Source organism: Lepidochelys kempii, chromosome 9 (assembly GCF_965140265.1).
Source record: "Lepidochelys kempii isolate rLepKem1 chromosome 9, rLepKem1.hap2, whole genome shotgun sequence".
Lineage (NCBI taxonomy): Eukaryota > Metazoa > Chordata > Testudines > Cheloniidae > Lepidochelys > Lepidochelys kempii.
In genome coordinates this window covers 50,254,615-50,273,602 of record NC_133264.1, presented here as the reverse complement: position 1 = coordinate 50,273,602, position 18,988 = coordinate 50,254,615, and the positions used below count along the sequence as shown (strand labels likewise).

At 51.0% G+C, this 18,988-nt stretch overlaps 1 protein-coding gene across 3 annotated transcripts in view; it reads left to right on the top strand.

Annotated features, from left to right (window-relative positions):
* Positions 1 to 13,946: 13,946 nt before the first annotated feature.
* The window catches only part of DGKG (diacylglycerol kinase gamma), a 142,036-nt gene continuing 136,994 nt past the window's right edge, over positions 13,947 to 18,988 (top strand). For 2 of the 3 annotated variants that reach the window (XM_073360314.1, XM_073360312.1), the window contains exon 1: positions 13,947 to 14,306. In XM_073360314.1, coding sequence (XP_073216415.1) covers positions 14,294 to 14,306 — 13 coding nt within the window. In that variant the 5' untranslated portion in view covers positions 13,947 to 14,293. Of the gene's footprint in view, positions 14,307 to 17,238; positions 17,297 to 18,988 lie in introns of those variants that run through there. The other variant, XM_073360313.1, reaches the window with a different exon arrangement.

Genomic DNA, 18,988 nt, shown 5'->3' with positions numbered 1-18,988 from the left:
CGGGGCAGGAAATCAGCATTAGTATGGTCCTTGCCGGCCCTGTGGCGAACCGTAAAGGCGTAGGGCTGTAGTGCCAGGTACCAACAGTGTATTCTCATATTATTGTCTTTCATTTTGTTCATCCACTGAACCGGGGCGTGGTCGGTGACTAAAGTGAACAGGGCCCCAAGAAGGTAGTAACGTAGGGCATCACAAGCCCATTTCACTGCAAGGGCCTCCTTCTCCACCACCATGTAGTTCTTCTCCTGCGGAAACAATTTCTGGCTAATATATAAGAATGGATGGTCTTCCCCATCTATCTCCTGGGACAGGATGGTGCCCAGTCCTACCTCCAGGGTATCCATTTGGAGGATGAAGTCTCTGTTGAAATTTGGGCTGTAGAGGACCGATTCACGGCAGAGACTTGTTTTGAGTTCCTGAAAGGCGTCTTCGCATTCTTGGGTCCAAACCACATGTCGAAGGCTGTCTTTGGTTAAAAGGCCGGTCAAAGGGGTGGCGATAGATGCAAAATGGGGAATGAAATGCCGATAATAGCCGGTGAGCCCCAAGAACTGTTGCACCGGACACTTTGTGGTGGGAAGCAGGGAGGCCGCCAGGGTCTGGACTTTTCCCACAAGGGGCTTCACTTGTCTGTTTCCTGTGGAGTAGCCCAGATAAGTAGTCTCTTGCTATCCAGTGTGGCATTTTTTTGGGTGGTCTGTCAACCCAGCATCCCGTAGGGATCTCAGGACAGCAGCTACCCGTACCAAATGATCCTCCCAGTGGCAGCTGTAGATGACCACATCATCCAGGTAGGCGGCCACATAGTCTTGATGGGGTTGGAGGATATGGTCCATCGGCTGCTGAAATGTGGCTGGAGCCCCATGGAGGCCGAAGGGCATTCAGGTGAATTGGTACAGACCTGTTGGGGTGGCAAACGTGGTCTTCTCCCTCGAAGCGGGGTCAAGGGGGATCTGTCAGTAGCCCTTGCTGAGGTCAAGTGTGGTGAGGAAACGAGCCTCCCTTAACTGGCCAAGCAGCTCATCTACGTGAGGCATCGGATACGCGTCAAATTTAAAAATGGTGTTGACACCTTGGAAGTCGATGTGGAAGTGCCGCGTCCTGTTGGGCTTGGGTGCTAGCACTATCAGTCTATGCCATTCGCTCTGTGAGGATTCAGTTACGCCCAGCTCTAGCATGGCTTGTACCTCTTTCTCGATGCTCTGCTGCATTCGGTGCGGCAAGGACATGGTCGCTTCTCGGATCACTACCTCAGGTTCTGTCTGAATGGTATGGTAGACCAGGGTTGTGTAAACCAGCTGGCCGGTGAAGGTTCGCGGGAATGCCTGCAGGAGGCACCAGGTTTGCTTGCTTTGTTCGTCCGTGAGGGTCTCTGCGAGCTGGGGCCCCTCAGTGTCCTGGGTCAGGGCGGTGTGGGGGCCCAGCTCTGGCTCCAGCAGGTAGGGGTTAATTAATAAGTCCTCGCGCTTCCGCCAGGATTTCAGGAGGTTGACATGGTACCACTGGGTTTTCTTACATTAGTCCGGTTGGTTGACCTCATAGGTGACGGGCCCCACCTTCCAGACCACCTCGTAGGGGCCCTGCCAGTGGGGCCCTTGCTCGAGGGCAGGAGAAGCAGGACCCAGTCCCCAGGTTTAAAGTCACGGCTCTGCGGTTATAAGTTCGTGCTTGAGCCTCCTGGGCGGCCCTTAGGTTTTCCCGGGTGAGCGCCCCGGCCTGAGTGAGGCATTCCTGGAGCAGGAGGACGTACTTCAAGAGGCCCTGGGTTGGTGATGGTGCTTGTTCTCAGGCTTCACATCAGGTCCAGGAGCCCCTGTGGGTGGTGGCAATACAACAACTGAAAGGGGGAAAACTTCGTAGAGGACTGGGGCACCTCCCGGATCTCCAGAAGCAAAGGCGGGAGTAGCTGGTCCCATTGGCATAGTTCTTCTGGGGGGAATTTGCGCAACATGTTTTTTAGAGTACGGCTAGACCGTTCAAACTATCGGTTTGTGGATGGTAAATAGAGGTGCACAACTGCTTGATCCCCAGGAGCCCACACCCCTGCCGCAGAAGTCGGGAGGTAAAGTTGGTGCCCTGGTCAGTGAGAATCTCCCGGGGCAGGCCTACCCGAGCAAAGACCTTCACGAGCTCACCCGCAATGGTTCAGGCGGTGATGCTCCGTAATGGCACTGCCTCCTGGGAATGGGTAGCGTAAACTACTAGGACCAGCACATACTGAAATCCAGCAGTGCTTTTGGGGAGGGGCCCCACCAGGTCCATGGCCACGCGCTCGAAGGGTGTTTCAACAATGGGCATGGGGACCAACGGGGCCTTGGGTGTCCGCGGGGGTGCAGCAAGCTGGCACTCGGGACAGGAGCTACAATAGTTCCTTACTTCCTGATGCATGCTGGGCCAGAAGAAGCATGTCGGTTTCCAGGCTAGACTCTTCTCGTGGCCCAAGTGCCCAGCAGCAGGGGTGTTGTGGGCGAGTTTCATTACGGCCCGCTGGTGACATCGAGGGACGAGTAGTTGTCTCTGGGGTTCTCCCGTGCGCGGGTCCCGTTCTACTTGATAGAGCCGATCCTGAAGCAGTTCGAAGTGTGGCCACTGCTTCACCTGGTGCAGGTCAATTATGGCTCCATCGACTGTGGCTAGTTGTTCATAAGTGTGACTAAGGGTGGGATCTGCTCTTTGGGTCACGACAAAAGTCAGTGTGAAGCAGGGGTTCAGCGGCAGCATCTGGCGGGGCATCCACGGGTTCTTTTTCCGGTCCGTTGAGGTCTGGTGCCTCCTCCCCCTCCGATTGGGTCTCAGGAAGGTCCCCTTCCAGTGCTGGGGTAACTGTGGGCTTTTGTTGGCATTTAAGCGGAGGACTTCCGGGAAGTCTGGCCAGTCCTGCCCCAGGATTACCGGGTAGGCAAGCCAAGGAGCCAAGCCAACCACCATCGATCGCGTGACCCCATCCACGGTCAGCCGGACTTGGGCACTGGGCTAGGGTCGTACGTTGCCGTGAATGCACTGTAGATGGATCGTCCCCAGGCATGGATCAGCCTGGAGGCCTAGGCTTTGATGAACCAGCATCTGACTGCAGCCAGAATCAATTAGGGTCAAGGTTGGGCAATCCCTGACAACCACTGGCACCGTAATCTTGGTGGCCTGTGGGCACCAGGCACGGGTTTCTCCTGTGCAGACCTGGCCGAAGTTTTTTGCAATCCATTTTGGTGCAGTCCCGCTGTAAATGGCCACATTTCCCACAGGAAAAACAGGGTCTGAAGTCTGCATGCCCCGGCCAGGACAGTGTTCCCACCTGGCCCCTGGGAGGGCTTCGGTTGGTCCCTCGGGTATCTGGTCGAGGTGCCAGGGCTTGTCAAACTGGGGCCTCGGCAGGCCGAGGTCGGGGCTCCAGGCCCCATTACGGGTTTTGTGGCTCATCTGTGGGTTAGGGCGCTCCGGTCCTGGCGGGGCAGCTCGAATGCTTGGTCCCACCAGTGCTTCGGCAGTGAGGAAATACTCCATTAATGTGATGGCAGCCGCTAACGTCATAGGCCAGTGGCGGAGGACCCAGGCCCTCCCCCGTGATGGGAGTATATGGACGAATTGCTCCAGAATAATTTGTTCAACGAGCTCATCCAGGGTCTGCCTTTTGGGCTGTAGCCAGTGCTTGCACGCTTCCCTCAAGTCTTGGGCTACCATCTGGGGTCGGGCCCCCATAGGATAGACCAAGCTCTGGAACCACTGTTGGAAGGTCTCCAGGCTAACGTCCAAGGCATCTTTACCCAGGTGTAGTCCCATGCCACGTCCGTGGACAGGCCCCGTTATATGGTTTGGGCAGTCACAGTCGGGTATGGGGCCAAGATGGTAGCCCACTGGTCTTGGGCCCAGCCTGCGACTAATGCCACCCTTTCAAAAGTCACAAGCAAGGCTTCTGGGTCGTCGTTGGGTCCCATCTTTGTCAACCGGATGGGAGGGGCTAGGCTGTGTGGTTCAGCAGGCCCTGCAGGCTGAGGCTCCGCAGGACGGGGCAACAAGGTCACCAACTGCTGCAGGCATTGCTGCTTGTCGTCCAGTTTCTGGTGTCCCAGCTCCAAAATCAGCTGTTGATGTTGGGTCCCGAGCTGTTGGACCAGCTGCTGCTGGAGCTGGGCGGCCTGTTGTTGTTGTTGGCTTTCGGCTAAGAACTTAATAAGCTTAACCATAGTCACTTGGGCACACTCCTCCACAGATCCCTTCTCACAAGGATCGGGGGATCACTGTCCGCATTCTCCAACACGTGTAGGGGGGTTCGGCTGGCTTGTCCCACTCTGGGGCAGTGGGGAACCAGACCACTTTGTAACTTCTGTCAGGTGTGTCAGGGAACTAGCCTGGCTGCGGGCCAACAGTCAGTGGCTCAGGCCCTCAGGTGGGGCTGAGCACACAGTTCAGTATTAGCCAGCCCAGGCCCTGGATCAGGGCAAGCAACAAACAGTCAGTGGCACAGGCCCTCAGGCAGGGGCTGAGCAAACAGTTCAATAGCAAACCCAGGCTCCTGGTTCCGAGTGGCCTGGGAGAGGGGGAGACTGCCACCCGCGAGATGGGTGGCAGGGGGGATGCAGGCCCACCCACTCTACTGCGTCCCAGCCCGGGGCCCTAGCAGCAGCAGAAGACCCGCTGCTGTGTCTGTGGGGTTCCTGGCCACAACACACTGACATAGGCTCTGGCTGTGTTGCATCCTGACTAGGGTCGGCTGCCCCTGGGCTGCTTCCTACCTCCCCCTCTAGAGGTACCTGGGTCCGGATGGCATCCTCCAAGGGGTCACACACCATGGGCTCCTCGGGGTTATTGGCGCACAGTTGGCTTGGCGGCTTCTTGGGGTAACTGGCAAGCGGCAAGCTTGGCAGTGTCTCTGGGCTCGGGCTAGCCTCAGGCAGTGGCTGGTCTGGCCAGTCCTTGGGTCGGTCGCCGATTGCCGTGGTCTCCCGGCTAGAAGCTCCGCCACAGGCTTCTGGCCTCTCCGGTGACTGTGTTTCAAGTGAGCTCTGGGGTCGGGCTTTTATACTTCCTGTCCTGCGCCTTGACCTCTGAGGGGCGGGTGCAGGGTTCGCTGGCTCCGCCCACTTTGGCCTCCAGAGAGGCTCGTCCTTCTCCGGGGTGGCGGGGAGCCAGACTGCCTCGCTACACTCCCCTAAATGCATTGTCTGATTTTTGAGGAGTGAAGAAGCCACGGATCCTGTTCAGTAGGTTGACCTTCTACAGCTAGTGGTTGCCGTGAAAAGGTTCACAGTTACCTCCAGCAGCGATGCAGTTATTGCCAATTTCATGCGTAGGTAAAAACAGTGGGATATGAGGTACTAAGGTTTGCTAATGTCTAGCAAATGCTGACCTTTTACTGATGACCCCTCTGGTGGAAAATGGGCTGGAGGAAGCCATGCAGGAGGTGAGGAGAAGGGAGCTCATGCCTGACTGAGCACAGGAAACGGAACCGTTCCTCTTACTTCACCCACTGCTGCCGCCACCACCTTCTCAGAGCCTTTCAGCCCGCGCTCCAAGCAGAGGCTCCACATCGGTCAGCCCTCTCCCCAGGTAACTGCAACCCCTGCTCGGCCCACTGGACATGGGCAGGGGGAAATTCCAAGGGGAAGGGAAAAGAGTGAGGGAAAAGAATTGCAAGGGATGGAGAAAATCTCAAGGCTGGGGGAGGACAGAGATGTAATGCTCATGTGTGACAAAGTTTATCTACTGAAGTTGTGCTACTGAGTGAGTACCCTTTTCCAAACACATAGGTACACTGGGCACCAGGCATATAAGTGCATGAGGATTAAGACGAATATTTAGAACTCCAGAGCTACTTAAATATTTGCATTCAAGCTTAGTTGACTTGTTTGGTCTAAGTGAGATCTACAGAAACAACCAAGTTTGAGGCACCTCAGTTGTTTTAAAGCTACCAGATCTGATCCACTCAGCCAGCAGGACCTGTGTTTAGAACCCCTGGCAGCAGATAGTCAGGATGGATGGAGGCCAGTGGGACAAACCTCCCACAATTCCTGCTCTGCCTAGGGTCCTGGAGCTGCTCACCACAGCTCATCAAATGGGCAGGGCTAACCAAGGCACTGACAGTACAGGGGCTGCTCCCAGGAGATGCACCAAATCACTATCTCCTCAAGCACTGGGGCTTCTATGGAGCCCTGGCAAGCCAGTCAAGTCCTGCCCTTCCTTGGGGGCTGACATCACCTTTGACGCAACTGCCCTCCTAGCACCAGGGCAGGAGTGCGGGCAAACTGTACTCCCTGTGCCCACCCGGGGGGATTAAGCCAATTAGTAATACACAAATTCCCTAACTGAGCATACAGGTACATGGCCTGTGCACAGTTTCCAAACAATCGTGTATGTTAAACCACCGCCAGCTTACGACTGCAAGCGAAACCAAGGAAGCAGGCCTCAGGGAAGAAGTCCAGGTCCATGCTAACCCTGCATCCAGAACTCTCCTGGAAGGAGGAGGATGTGCTGCTTTTCTTTCCCAGCCTTGCTGAGCTCAGACACCTGAGTGGATTTTGCTCGGATTTGAAAAAACAAATGTTCTTTCCAGGAGAGACCCTCTAGGACCGATTCAGTGCTGTGGGGTTGTGCTGGGCACTGATTTGCAACCTCACCAATAGCAAGTGTTACAGGTTGCCCCAGCCTCTGAACAGTCGGGAGGGATTTTTGCAGCTTTTTAGAGCAGTGAAGCAGCCAAGTCCTAGTGAATTCACAGGATGTTGTGTGCCTAACTCCCTTGGGCTCCAGGATGCCAGCGGTTATTTCCTTGTTCAGAGAAGATTCAGACTTCAGTTTTTTCCTGATTTTATTTTATTCCTGGCATGCGCATGGTGTTGCTCCTGCTAATGCTTTGAACAAGGATGAAAGCGGCATAAAAGCTCCCACAGATGTAGCGTGACTTTCAGAAGTCCGACCAAGCAGCTCTGAGTTAAAGTTCCCCACCAGAATGAAATGTGTGGGTGTGTTAACTGTCTTCCCCCCCCCAACAAAAAAAGCCTTTGTGAGAACAAGAACCTTTGTGTGGGCTGTCGATCCAGATCACTACCCTTCCAGGCAGGTGGTGTGTGTCACTCCACTATTCTGCGCTTGGAGCTGATATCTGCAGAGGCTGTGTGGGGGGTGGAGGATGGTCCCCTGTCGCCCAGCTGCTCTTTGGCACAAAAGGACTCTCTCTTCCCTCTGAACTGCAGGGGAGGAGATTCTGATTTCACTCACACCAATGTGACCCCCACCCCAAATCACTAGTTTTACCAAGATAAAATGAGAGTGTGAGAGCCCGCCTGGGGTAACACCTCTGCATTCAGCGGGGGTGACGTTGGGCAAAAGGGCTTGAGTGCTGGCTGCTAAGTGCCAATCAGGCAGTGGTTGGTGGTTGGCTATTCTGTTCACGTTCAGCACCTTTTAGTCATCGAGCTATTAACCTACCGGTGCCGTAGGAGTAGCTGCAGCCGTTGCCCCTGCAGTGGGTTCCCTGCTCAGATAATTATGTCTGTCGCATTAGTGGTTTGTGATCTTTACCAATCTTCCTAAAAATTAGAGCGAAAAAGACTTACTCACCACCTACTGGGCACCAGACCCATGACTAATCAGTAGCTCAGGCTTGCAAAGAATAACTTTTTCCAGACAAATTTGATTGCTTTTTTGGACAGGCTTGCAAAGCTAGTGGCTGAAGGGGATGCAATAGCCATCATAAATTTAGATTTTAGGACATGAATTAATTTTGAGAGGGAGATTTTCATGAGACACGGCATCAAAGTGGCTGGGCTGTGAGCAGTGTCTTGTGGATTGAGATTGGCTTAAAGTCCTAAAGGAAGAAATGCGTAGACTTGGCATGAGTGAAGAGATGTCTAGTGGGGTGCAGCGGGGGTCTGTTCTGTTCAGTGCTTCGTTCCTGATCTGGGACTGAGAGAAAACAGCACATCTGGGAGAGAAATTAACTGGTAAACTGACAGTGAATGGGGAGCACTTTCAAATCCCAGTAGGTGGGCAGACTGATGCTAGCTTGGCTCACACTAGTGTGCTAAAAAGTGTGGCCGTTGCAGCTTGGGCTGGAGCTCAGGCTCTCAGGGCTAGGAGGTTGGGTGGGTTTGAGCACCTGACTACAGTATCCACACTGCTGTGTTTAGAATGTTAGCAAGTCTGTCTGCCCAGGTTGGGAGGCTCACTCCCAGATGCCGGGTAGACATACTCGCAAAGGGAGCTAGGAGGGTGAAGCTGGGCCTAAGTGGCAAAGGTCAGTGCAGGGCTAGCCAAGTCTGGGGAGGTGTATAAGTGGGGTTTTGGGTTAAATCTGTCAGCGAGTTCCATGCTCCCCTTGGCTTCTGTGCCGGGAGGGGGAGGAGAAGGGAAGCCTGTGGATGTGGCTGGGGGAGCCGTGGAGAGGCTGCATACATCTTCTCACTGCTCCGGACGCTCCTGTGCAGGCATCCAAGCCCAAAGTTGGGAGAAGGCAGAGGCTGGGAGCCAGTCACGCTCCTCAGGAGTCTCCCTCCACCCAGCCCAGCAAAATTACTGCAAGGAGAGCCTGCCTTAGCTTCGCCTCTATCGGCTGGGTAAGGCAGCTGTCGCCTTGGGATGGAGTGCCAAGCACAGTTAAGAAGATCCCAGAACAAGTGGGGTTTCTCTGTCCTCCGGGCTGGCACCGTGGCATGACCTTGGGGATTTAAACACTTGAGTGCTTCAACCTTCACAGAGCTCCCAGCAAGGAGTTCAAGGGAGACCGTCTACGCCCCTTTGCCCTGGGCAGGCTTCCCCCAGGGAGGGTTCTAGGGCAGTGGCAATCAGGGTGCATGCCCTGTGACTCCTGTGGGAGCTGGGCTGCCAGAGGGCTGGGGCTGAAGGGTGACACCATGGAGACACGGGCTCTGGCATGTTCCTTCCACTCCAAAAAAACCTTTGTTAATAAAGGGGGAGGCAGGGAGTCATGGACCAATGCAGGTAAAGTCCTTGCCCCCCACTTTCTGGCAGAAGAACAAAGAGATCCCTTGCTTACCTAGGTTGGGGTAACTCAAACAGCACCATGGGCAGTGTGTGCATCCCCTGTTCAGGGAGGCTAGCCCCCTGCCTCCTCTGCCCGAGGCCCCACCTCCTCCTGCTCTTGCTGGCTGGCCCTCTGGCGCAACCCTGAAGCCAGCCCAGCTCGCTGGTGCCCGGAGCAGTCCAGAGGAGCCTCAAGTCCCAGCCAGCCGGCTAGGGCCAAGCCCTAAGCCCTGGTCACCCAGAGGAGCTCTGAGCCCAATCTCAGCCCAGCCCTGGGGCTGCAGCGGAGAGCATTAGTGGAGGTTTGGGGAGGCTTATCCTCCCCCAGAATCCATTACCCGCTGCCCATGCACAGGGATCTGTATTTCCAACAGGCAGAATAGTCACTGGGCTCAGTACAGGGGTTACTGGGTGAAATGCAGTGACCTGTGATGTGGAGGAGGTTAGACTCGATCTGAAACTCGAGGAATGTTTGACTCTCTGGCCATCCTAGGAGGAGATTCAGCTGGTAAAAATGAAAGCTAATGTGACGGGAGGGGAAACAATTGCAACGGTTCCACAAACAAGTGACGAATCCACATCACATCACTCAATTGAACACGACCTACTGAGTTCAAGACAGTGAACATGTGCTTGATAATGAGCAAAATGAGGCCAGTTTTTGAGCAGAAGAGATTTACAACAGAAGCCACAGGCATTGACTTTTGTTTTTACTGGTGAGTGCTCCTCTTTGCCCCTCCCCACTGTGCAAGCAGTGGGTGGCGCCTTGGGGGGGAAGAGGCCAAGCAGGGGTGGGGCCTTGGGGCAGAGTGCAGGCGGGGTCTTGGGGGGAAGTGGCTGAGTGAGAGCGGGGCCTTGGGGTGCAGGGTGGGCAGAGTGGGTGTGCGGCCACAGTCTGGACACCAGGGCTCACAAAAGATTAATCCAGCATTTTAGCTTTTCCTTTCCTTAATTTCATCATGTTAATGAGTGCCCAGACACTTCCCGAAAGGGAGATCCGCTTGGATTGTGAAATAGTATATCAAGGGAAATGGTGGAAGCTCCATCACCTGTGTCTTGTTCAAATATTTGGCTGTGGTGTTCCTGACTCCTGGGGTTTGCTTTTGGCAAATATGTTTATTTGCAGGTGTGTCTGTGGGAAGAGCAAGGGTTGTGAAGGCTTATGCACATGCTGAACAATGCCAGAAGTGATCAGTGGCATCTGGAGAACTCTGAGTGCATCTGGAAGACAATGCCATGTGACACATCGTGGGAATAAGCAATTACGAAGAACAAATACTCAGAGTAATAGTTGTAGTGAATAGATGACAAGCTCTTGCTATCCTCGCTGAGATGGGACCATCTTTGGCACCTAGGTGCTAAAAGAAATAGAGGTGCGTTCAGTCAGAGTGAACCATCCTAGCAAACAGAAGAACAGTGAGAACAGAAGTAAAGTATCCATGAGACAGAGCACATGGTGTGACCAGACTGCACCTGGATACAAACTGGCCCATGAGCTGCGGAGGGGAGTGTCTCTCCATTTAAACGTGCAGCTATATCAAACCAGCCAGATCAGGTGCACATTTTTCTCTCTCCATCGCCCCAGATTGCAGGGTATGAACATTTCTAGCTTATAAATTTTTCAATGGATTCTTTCCTGGGGGAGGTTTTTTTTTAAATCAAAAACAAGCCCCCATCAGCTGAAATATTTGCATGAAGTCTTCATATAATAAATCTGAGTTGAGTTCCCTGTAAAACATGGCCACATGAGGCCCATTCCCCGATCATTCCAACAGAAAAAAGGGCAAAGTTTGGTTGTTTGTAAATAGCTCAGCCGGCTCTAGATTGGAGTAGGATGGGCTTTGCTAACAGTTCCCCATTGTGCAATGGAGATGTGAGCTTGTCTGTCTCTCACAGGCGTGTTGTCAGGATAAATACATTGAATTGAAAAGTGCTTGGAGATCTACTAATGAAAAGCGCTATATAAGCACTGGGTGTTATTAGTATTAGTATTATTTATTTGCATCCAGGCATCTATTAAGGGCAACAGTGCCTTACAGCCCGGAGTTCAGACACACTGGTAGGACATTCCGAAAAAGACCACGTTCCTAAAGCACCCTATGCTCTGAAGTAGTTCCCGCACCCCAGCAGACTGCCACTGGTTAGCATGGTGGACAGAGCTGTGAAGACAGTTCCTTTTCTTTTTTAAACAGTGTTTGAACTGCCTGGCTCACAGTGGTTCCATGAGCAGACATTTCATTTAGAGGGTGTCGGCCCACATCATCAAAGGTAGTTAGGCTCCTCACTTGCATTGCTTTCAGCTGAAGGTAGGAGCCTAAATAATGAGGCTCTGGCTGTCATCTTGTGCTCGAGAATCTTCCATTCAAGTCTCTAGCTTGATGGTTGTAAAAATAACTTACAAGATATAAACCAAGAGTGACCTGATGCAGTGAAGTCTACGTGAGTCTGCAACTACCCTGAAGCAATAGCTCTGAGAGGTGGGGCCCTGTTCATCTCAATTGTACGTAACTCTTAAGACTGGTGTTATTTCACTGCTGATCAAGGCCAACCAGATGAGAAGGGATAATGACTATGCAAATGTGTGCTATCTGCTGCCAGCGGCTTGTCTTCTGGGTGACTCCGGTTGGTAAGGATTGGTTTGTAAGAACTTGGGAGAGTACCAGTACTAAAGTGAACTAAACCAGATTAACGCACAACATGTGTGCGCACACACACACACACACACTTCAACCCATGTCTCTAACTCTCAGGTGAAGGAAATTTTCATGAGTGGTGGTGAGGAATTTTTTAGTGCTTCTGAATTGTGGGCGCTGAAGAGAATTAGAAAAAGCCAGAGGAGTCTGGCTCAAAAGCTGACTCAAGGGAACACAGAAGTATCGTGTTGTTCTTTACTCTCTTTCTGGGGAAAGGAAAACTCCACCCTTGGCTCTCAAAATAGACTTCAAAGTTTTCTGAGGGAAAGGAGACACTTGGATACATTCACAACTAGTCTGAAGGTCCAAACTTGGGACTTTGTCTACTGTACAACCATCTAGACCTCTTTGAGAGAGGTGCTCTCATTAAGCCATTCCACTAGACAAGAGATGGTTAATGAGCTCTCATCTAATAGGCTGCTACTACCAGCATGAACTTGGTAAGCATGCTCTGAGATGATACCCTTCTAAACATGAGCTCCTGGGAGAGAGGCTCAGGTTCCTGAAGAGGTAGTACTAGTGGCATCTAGGCGTAAACATCTGGACAGACCTCAGATGCTTACTGGTCCCCTGGATAAATGTGAGTGTAATTGCCTGGGCAGACTCCGGGATGACATACTTGCTTCAGCATTTCAAGGACAGCAGCTGATGGTTCCTGCCTGTTCTTTCTGGAATACAGACTGCAATTGCTAATACTAGAATCTTTCCAAGGACTGGTTTCAGAGGTGCCACAAGTTCTCCTCTTCTTTTTCCAAGGACTCTACACTTTGGGGAAACCTGGATTTGACATGAGGTAGAGAACTACTTGGGTGATCTAGGAACTCCATCAAATCCCCTCTGGAGGTTATGGATAGAGCCAATGAATTCAAACCCACCAGCTTCCATTGCTCTCCAAAGCTGGAAAGTCTGCGTCTGTCCGATGCACAAAGAGCAACAGCTGGCCAGTGTGTTGGAAAGGAAGGAGCTGAGGTCCACGTTCCTTTCCCCAGGAAGAATTTCCTTTAAAGAGCCGATTTTGCTACCCCTGTATACAGCACGCATGCTCCGATGGTCCTCGTCATGTAGTCTCTCTGTGCAGTAATTGGCTATGATCTTTGCCACTCTGGTCCTGGTATCACGTCTGTGAGCTTGCTGCTGTCCTCTCGAGAGTCCTCCCTTAGGCAGGGTTAGGATTGGGGTTGGGGGCGGGGCAGACGCTTAGGGTGGGAATGTTATAATGGAATAGGCATGCAGTCTATATATATATATATATATATATTCCCTTCCTCCCAGTCTATATTTCTCTCCAGAAAGTTCAGTTTAAGCTGTCACTGCCCTTTTCCTGCCTTTTGAAGTCAGAGAGCTCCATCCATGCATGACTTCTTTAATGAATATAAATATAGTGAAATATAAATAATATGACATGCCTGAAATAGCGTCACCCCTGAGCATTCAGGCATGGACGTCATGGAAAGAGGGGGAAAAAGGCTTTTTATCTATTTTGGCCTTTTCTGAGGTTTGTTCCATTCCTGAGGAAAGTGCAACCTTTGCCATGGATGAAAATATGCTGACGCTTTAAAAAAAAAAAAAAAGGAAACTGACCCGTGGACTGAAACAAAGTGGAAAGTTTTCCATTGCAGGGGTTGTCATAACACTACAGGCCAGGGCCCATAACAGTGTGGTGAGAAGCGGCTTGTATCAGTGCCTCTCCACAGACACCTGTGGGGTTAGAGACACCTCTCCCGTGCTGTGACAGCATTTGAGAAATCCCAACAAACAGTGAAACAAAGGGCAGGCCAAAACAAGCTGAAAAACACCCCCTAACCAAGAGAGCTTGAATCAACACCGATTTGAAATGCACCTATGTCCAAACCTCTTCAGGCCGGGCTAAACCCCTGTCTGGATATTTGTGGCCTGAAGATTCATTTGAAGCTGGTTGGGGATTAGGAAATTCTAACCAAAAAAGATGAAAGCAACTTCACTGGAAATGGTGAGGCTTTCTTTCTTTCTTTTTTTTTTTTTTTTTTTACTGTGGCCTGTCAATTTAAGGGAGCACTAGAGTTTTGGGCAGAACAAGTACTGCGAGGACATTGCTAGGTGATGGATCACTTTCTGGCTGGCTGCGCTTATCCCTCAGTGTGAAGAACCCAAACAGTCAGGACAGAAAGAGCGAGAGAAGGGTTAAACAAACGCATGGCTGTTTTCCCCAGCTCCTCCTCTTTCTTCTTGTGTCTCTGCTCCATTCACACTGAGCAGGCAGAACAAGTGTGTTGTCCGAGGCAGGGAGGCTGAGCAGGACCGGCAGAAAAATAACAATTCTGCAGCTGATGGCTTCAGATCCACCTTAACAGGGGTAGCTGGAGCTAGCAGGCTGAGCGGGCAAGTGCTCAGACCAGCAGAGACAGCAGCTGCCACTGAAGACAAGCTCCATCCCAGAACAACATAGACAGGAGGATTGGGGAAGAAAATAGACACCACTCCACCAATCTCCTGCCCCAAGCAACCCTTTTCCTGCCAGCCACATCTAACCCTTCTGGATTACAAGGGCCAAGCGCACAGAGGGCAGGATGGGTTTTCCAAAGGTTTGTTTTTCTATCCTCCCAACCAAGGGAATAAACTAGAAGAAGGAAAAGCCTGGGGCAGCCTGCATGGTGCTAAGAGGTAAGGCTGAACTGGGAATGACAGTGTCCATGCATTCTGTGTCTAGCTGCACTCACCCCGGGGGGTTCCTTGGAGCTGCTTGCTCAGTTAAAAGACAAACGCTGCTGCCTGGTTTTACTTAACGATTGTTTGTGATTCAGTTTGTGATAAGGGAGCTGAGCTGCTGGCTCATTGTGCGGAGCTGGTCTGCAGTAGAACTCAGTGATAAATGAGAATACTGGATCCCCCACAACTGCAGCTGGCTGGGCTGGGGAGCACAGGATGGGGGATTCGATTGAATTCCAACTGTGCCCACCTCAATATGCCCTTCTGATCCTGCCTCAAAAGCTCACCCGGAAAGAAATGGGTGCTGCTGGCCATCCTGAGCATGGGTCATTGTGTGGGGGCAGCGAGGGAGAAGGAGAAAAGCCCCCAATAAGTCCTGCTTCCCACGGATTATCAACCTCTTTTTATTTAAGCTCAGTTGTTCTCTTAAAAAAGGACTGTGTAAAAATAGAATCTTCTTTTTTAAACCAAACCAGCCTCCCTCTGATGGTCCTTAGTTGCCTTTGCTCATTTTAGGGACAAAAGTTTTCCTTCCGTTGTGCTCCTGTTTGCACAGCAGAGCCAGCACAGCTCCGAAGGAGAGAGCTGAGCGTTACTGTCCGTCTCATGCATCAGCATCAGAATTGTCTCCTAAGCCCCTGTCTGTCCCACTGATTGCAGGCAACAGGGTTACGAGCTATCAAAGAAAGCAAACTCTGAAGACAGTAGGGGCAGCTCAGTGTCACTGAAGGCTTCGTTTAGCCTGCAGAACCTTTATTACTGGCAGTGATATGCAAGATGGAAAGAAACCAGCTTGACTCTCAGCACCCAGGCTGAAGGTGTAGGGCTAGCAGGTAGAATAAGCCTATTTTGACTTGTAAGATGTGCATACTTGATAGGACTAATCGAGAGGCAAACACACCACAGTTAGTCAATATTTGGGGCGCAAACTATCATCAGGGCCTTTGCTGAACATTCTCCTCCCAATGTGTACTTTTGTTTGCATACTTTGGTATCAAACTAAGGAGGTTACGAGGTCTGTTGGTTAGTGCCTAGTCCTGGGGACCCAGAGGGTTTGGGACTGAGGCCCTGTCTTCACAAGGGGAAAAGGTGTGTTCTTAACTTGAGTTAAAATGGTAGTGAAGACAAGGCAGCTTGCAGTTTTCACATGAGTTAGCGGGTCAAGTTAGAGACGAAGCTCATACATAATCTTTAACTGGACCTGCTAACCCATGTGGAAACTACAAGCTGCCTTGTCTACTCTTACACTTTACCATGCACTGTTAAGCCGAATTACCTAAGTACTTGGGCTAAGTATGCACCTTTATCCCTAGTGAAGACACAGCCACTGGCTGGGCTGTGATTTCAGGCAATCCCCTTTGGCTTCTTTCTACTTACGTGAAAAATACTGGGGCTGTTTATGTTAGAGGAGAAGCATGAGATGGGATATGACAGTATATAAAATAATGACTGGGTTGGAGGAGGTTGATTAGAAATTTGTCCTTACCTTGTCTCATAATGAAATCAAAAGATGGTAAATTCAAAACTAATAAAGAGGAACACCTTTTCACACAAGGCACAGTTACCCCGTGGAACTCATTGCCACAAGATACCATTGAGACCAAGAGCATGGCAGGATTTTAAAAAAGGATTGGACATTTACTATGGATGACTCTGGAAGTTCTTGTTGTCCATGTAGACTTTTTTTTAAGTTTTGGAGAGTTGTAAGCTTTCTTGATTCAGAGCCTGAGCCAATCTCAAATTAATGAGGATTAGGAGGAAAACTTTCACTAATTGACTACAGCAGGGTCCTGTGAAGCATCCAGTACCAGACAGCAGAGACTGGTCTACATAGAAACCTAGTCTAATCCAGTCTGTTCCTATGGCAGGCTGACAAAACTATTATGTAAAAAGGGAAAAGCAGGAAGGTCAGTAGGGTGCTGTGTGCGCTGAGCTTTCTGACAGTGCCAGGAGGTTAGCCACACTGACCCTCCTCTGTCCCTGCTGTTGGAAGTCTCAGTCCTTGGGTTCATTAGCCCAAAGGGGGTAGGTGTGCACCTGGGAACCTTAGACCTATCGTCAGAACAGGATTGGCCCTAGCAGTGGAAAGCAGTGCCACTGCGGCGGCGTGGGGGGTGTGGGACGGACGGACGGACAAGTACTTTTACAGGTGACTTCAATGGCATTGGGCAGATCTGTGTTTATTGTATGTCACAATACATATCTGATATCAATTGTCTGATATCAATTGTGCTCTGTTTAAGTAACAATGCCTTTTTCTGAACTGCCAGTCTTGAAAATTCCCTGTAAACCAATAGGCCGAAGCACCAGTCAGGGCTGGTAAGTGCAGCCCCCACTCTGGGTCAGTTTGAGTCTTGTGTCTTAGAGCAACACAACTCCGAACACTTGGGAACAACCCCCAGAGAGGCCTATCCAGCTTTCAGTGAGCTGGGAGGAGGACAGGCCATTCCATCTAGGGAGCCCCTATGGTGCCAGCTTCCCTTTGCTTTGATAGTCCACCCCCAGATCACCCGTGCGACGAGCAACGCACTTGGGCTCTGCTCGTAACTTCTTACGCCCTGAGATGGAGGGAGCACCTTTCCGCCTCGTCACGCACACCCTGGGAGCTGAGAATTCCAGGTGGGATGAGGCCCACAATAAATAAAGAAGTATTGAAATCTGATGCACGAGCGGGGAAAAGACCCCACTAGGTCTTGGTAGCTAAATGGGCTTTGCAGTGCCTGAACGCATTGTCGGAATACTTGGCTCGTTTTTCTTAAAAAACCCCATAGACAGGATGCCAGTGCTACAAGGTGGGGGTCTGATATCCCCAGCACATGTACGCATACTTGTGCTAGCTCTCAGTGAGCTAGTGTGAGTACACAGAGCAGCGCAGCCGTGGTGGCAGGGGGAGCAGCAGCAGCAGCATAGCTGAGCCCTGCTGAGCACACACCCAGTGGTTTCAGGTAGTCTCATTTTATGGTGTCTTTGGAAACCGCACTGTTCAGCAGGCACGCTGTGCAGGTCTGCTTATTGTCTGCTATGTCCGGTGGGAGCCAGGCGGAGAAAGCCGTACATTGGTCCGTCACAGTATCTGGCACTAAGCTGGAGATGGGGACGCCCGCTCTTTGTGTTTGTAATTGGAGGGTGGAGCATACATTGGCATCTCAAGCTGGTGTGATGCACCTGTCAGACAGGAGTAACCTCACTGCTCAGCAATTGTGCTGCAGGCCTGGGAACTTGTGTCTCGTGTTCTCTCCACAACTCTGGGTCACACTGAGTTATGTGCTGAGTGTTAGGATATAGATATTCAGGCCTGTCTGCAAAGGCCTATACTTTAAGAATGTAGATATATCTTTATCATTTAGCTATAGAGGTATAAAAGAAAGACTCAAAATCACTGTCCGACTGAATAAGGCCTTTTCTCACTGTGACAGTCTGAGGCCCTGTTCTTAGGCTAAGGTCTTTGGCTAAGCAGCAGAGGCAGCCATAAGCTGGGAAGCGAACGGTCACATCCTCACATTCCAAACTAGTCACATTGAAATAAGGTGCTATTGGGCTGTTAGGAATACAAATCCTGACCTGATAATGCCTATCACCTCCAGAGAAAGGGAAGTGCCTAGAAGATGTAAAAGGAAATTAGTTTGATAGCATCCTGTCTGGCAAGAACTCACTTATCAATAGCTGGGATGTGAAATCCTCATTTCTTTGTTGTTCTATCACTGTAGTCCCCATTTCCCTATTGTTTGTCTGTATAATCTCTGTCTGGTTCTGTGATTCTTTCTATCTGCTGTATAATTAATTTTGCTGGGTGTAAACTAATTAAGGTGGTGGGATATAATTGGTTAAATAATTATGTTACAATATGTTAGGATTGGTTAGTTAAATTTCAGTAAAATGATTGGTTAAGGTATAGCTAAGCTGAACTCAAGTTTTACTATATAGTCTGCAGTCAAACAGGAAGAAAGGGGGAGAATGGGAACAGGGAATGGGGGTGGGGGAATTGGAATCATGTTTTGCTAAAAGGGGGGGAATGGGAACAGGGAATGGGAACAGGGACACAGGCAAGGCTCTGTGGTGACATCGAATTGTTTGCACCTTTGGACTTGGGGTATTGTTGCTCTCTGTTCATGCGAGAAGGACCAGGGAAGTGAGCGGGTGAAGGAATAAGCCCCTAACACCAAGACTGAGTCTTCTGATTCCCATGTTCTTCAGAAGCACAGTCTGTCAACCCTCACAGTCCGTCAACCACAGCTAGAGGGTTTCCCCCTTATTCCCATCAGGGAGTACTAACTTTTCAGGTCATTTGGCCCATTGACCATAGAGCTACTTTGATTGACACCAGCGGAGGAGCTGGCCCTCAGTTTGCAAACACCATTCGTTAGCGCAGCATCTGAGGATGTAAATGCAGAGGGCTGCAGCGCTACGAATGATTGTTATTTACTGAGGCTTAAACTGAGCTAGCGCCTGGTTACTCTGTGCCATCAGAGCCTCTCTGCAGCAGTCAGAGGCTGCCTGGCAGCTTTTCCACATGCTCACTCAGGGCCAGGCTCATCTCTGCACTGGTGCTGGTGCCAGGATGGGGAGGAACGGGAAGCAGCTTCTTCCTCCCTGATTCAGGGGGGCCAGGCTCTGTTTGTGCAGATTCCATGGCCTGT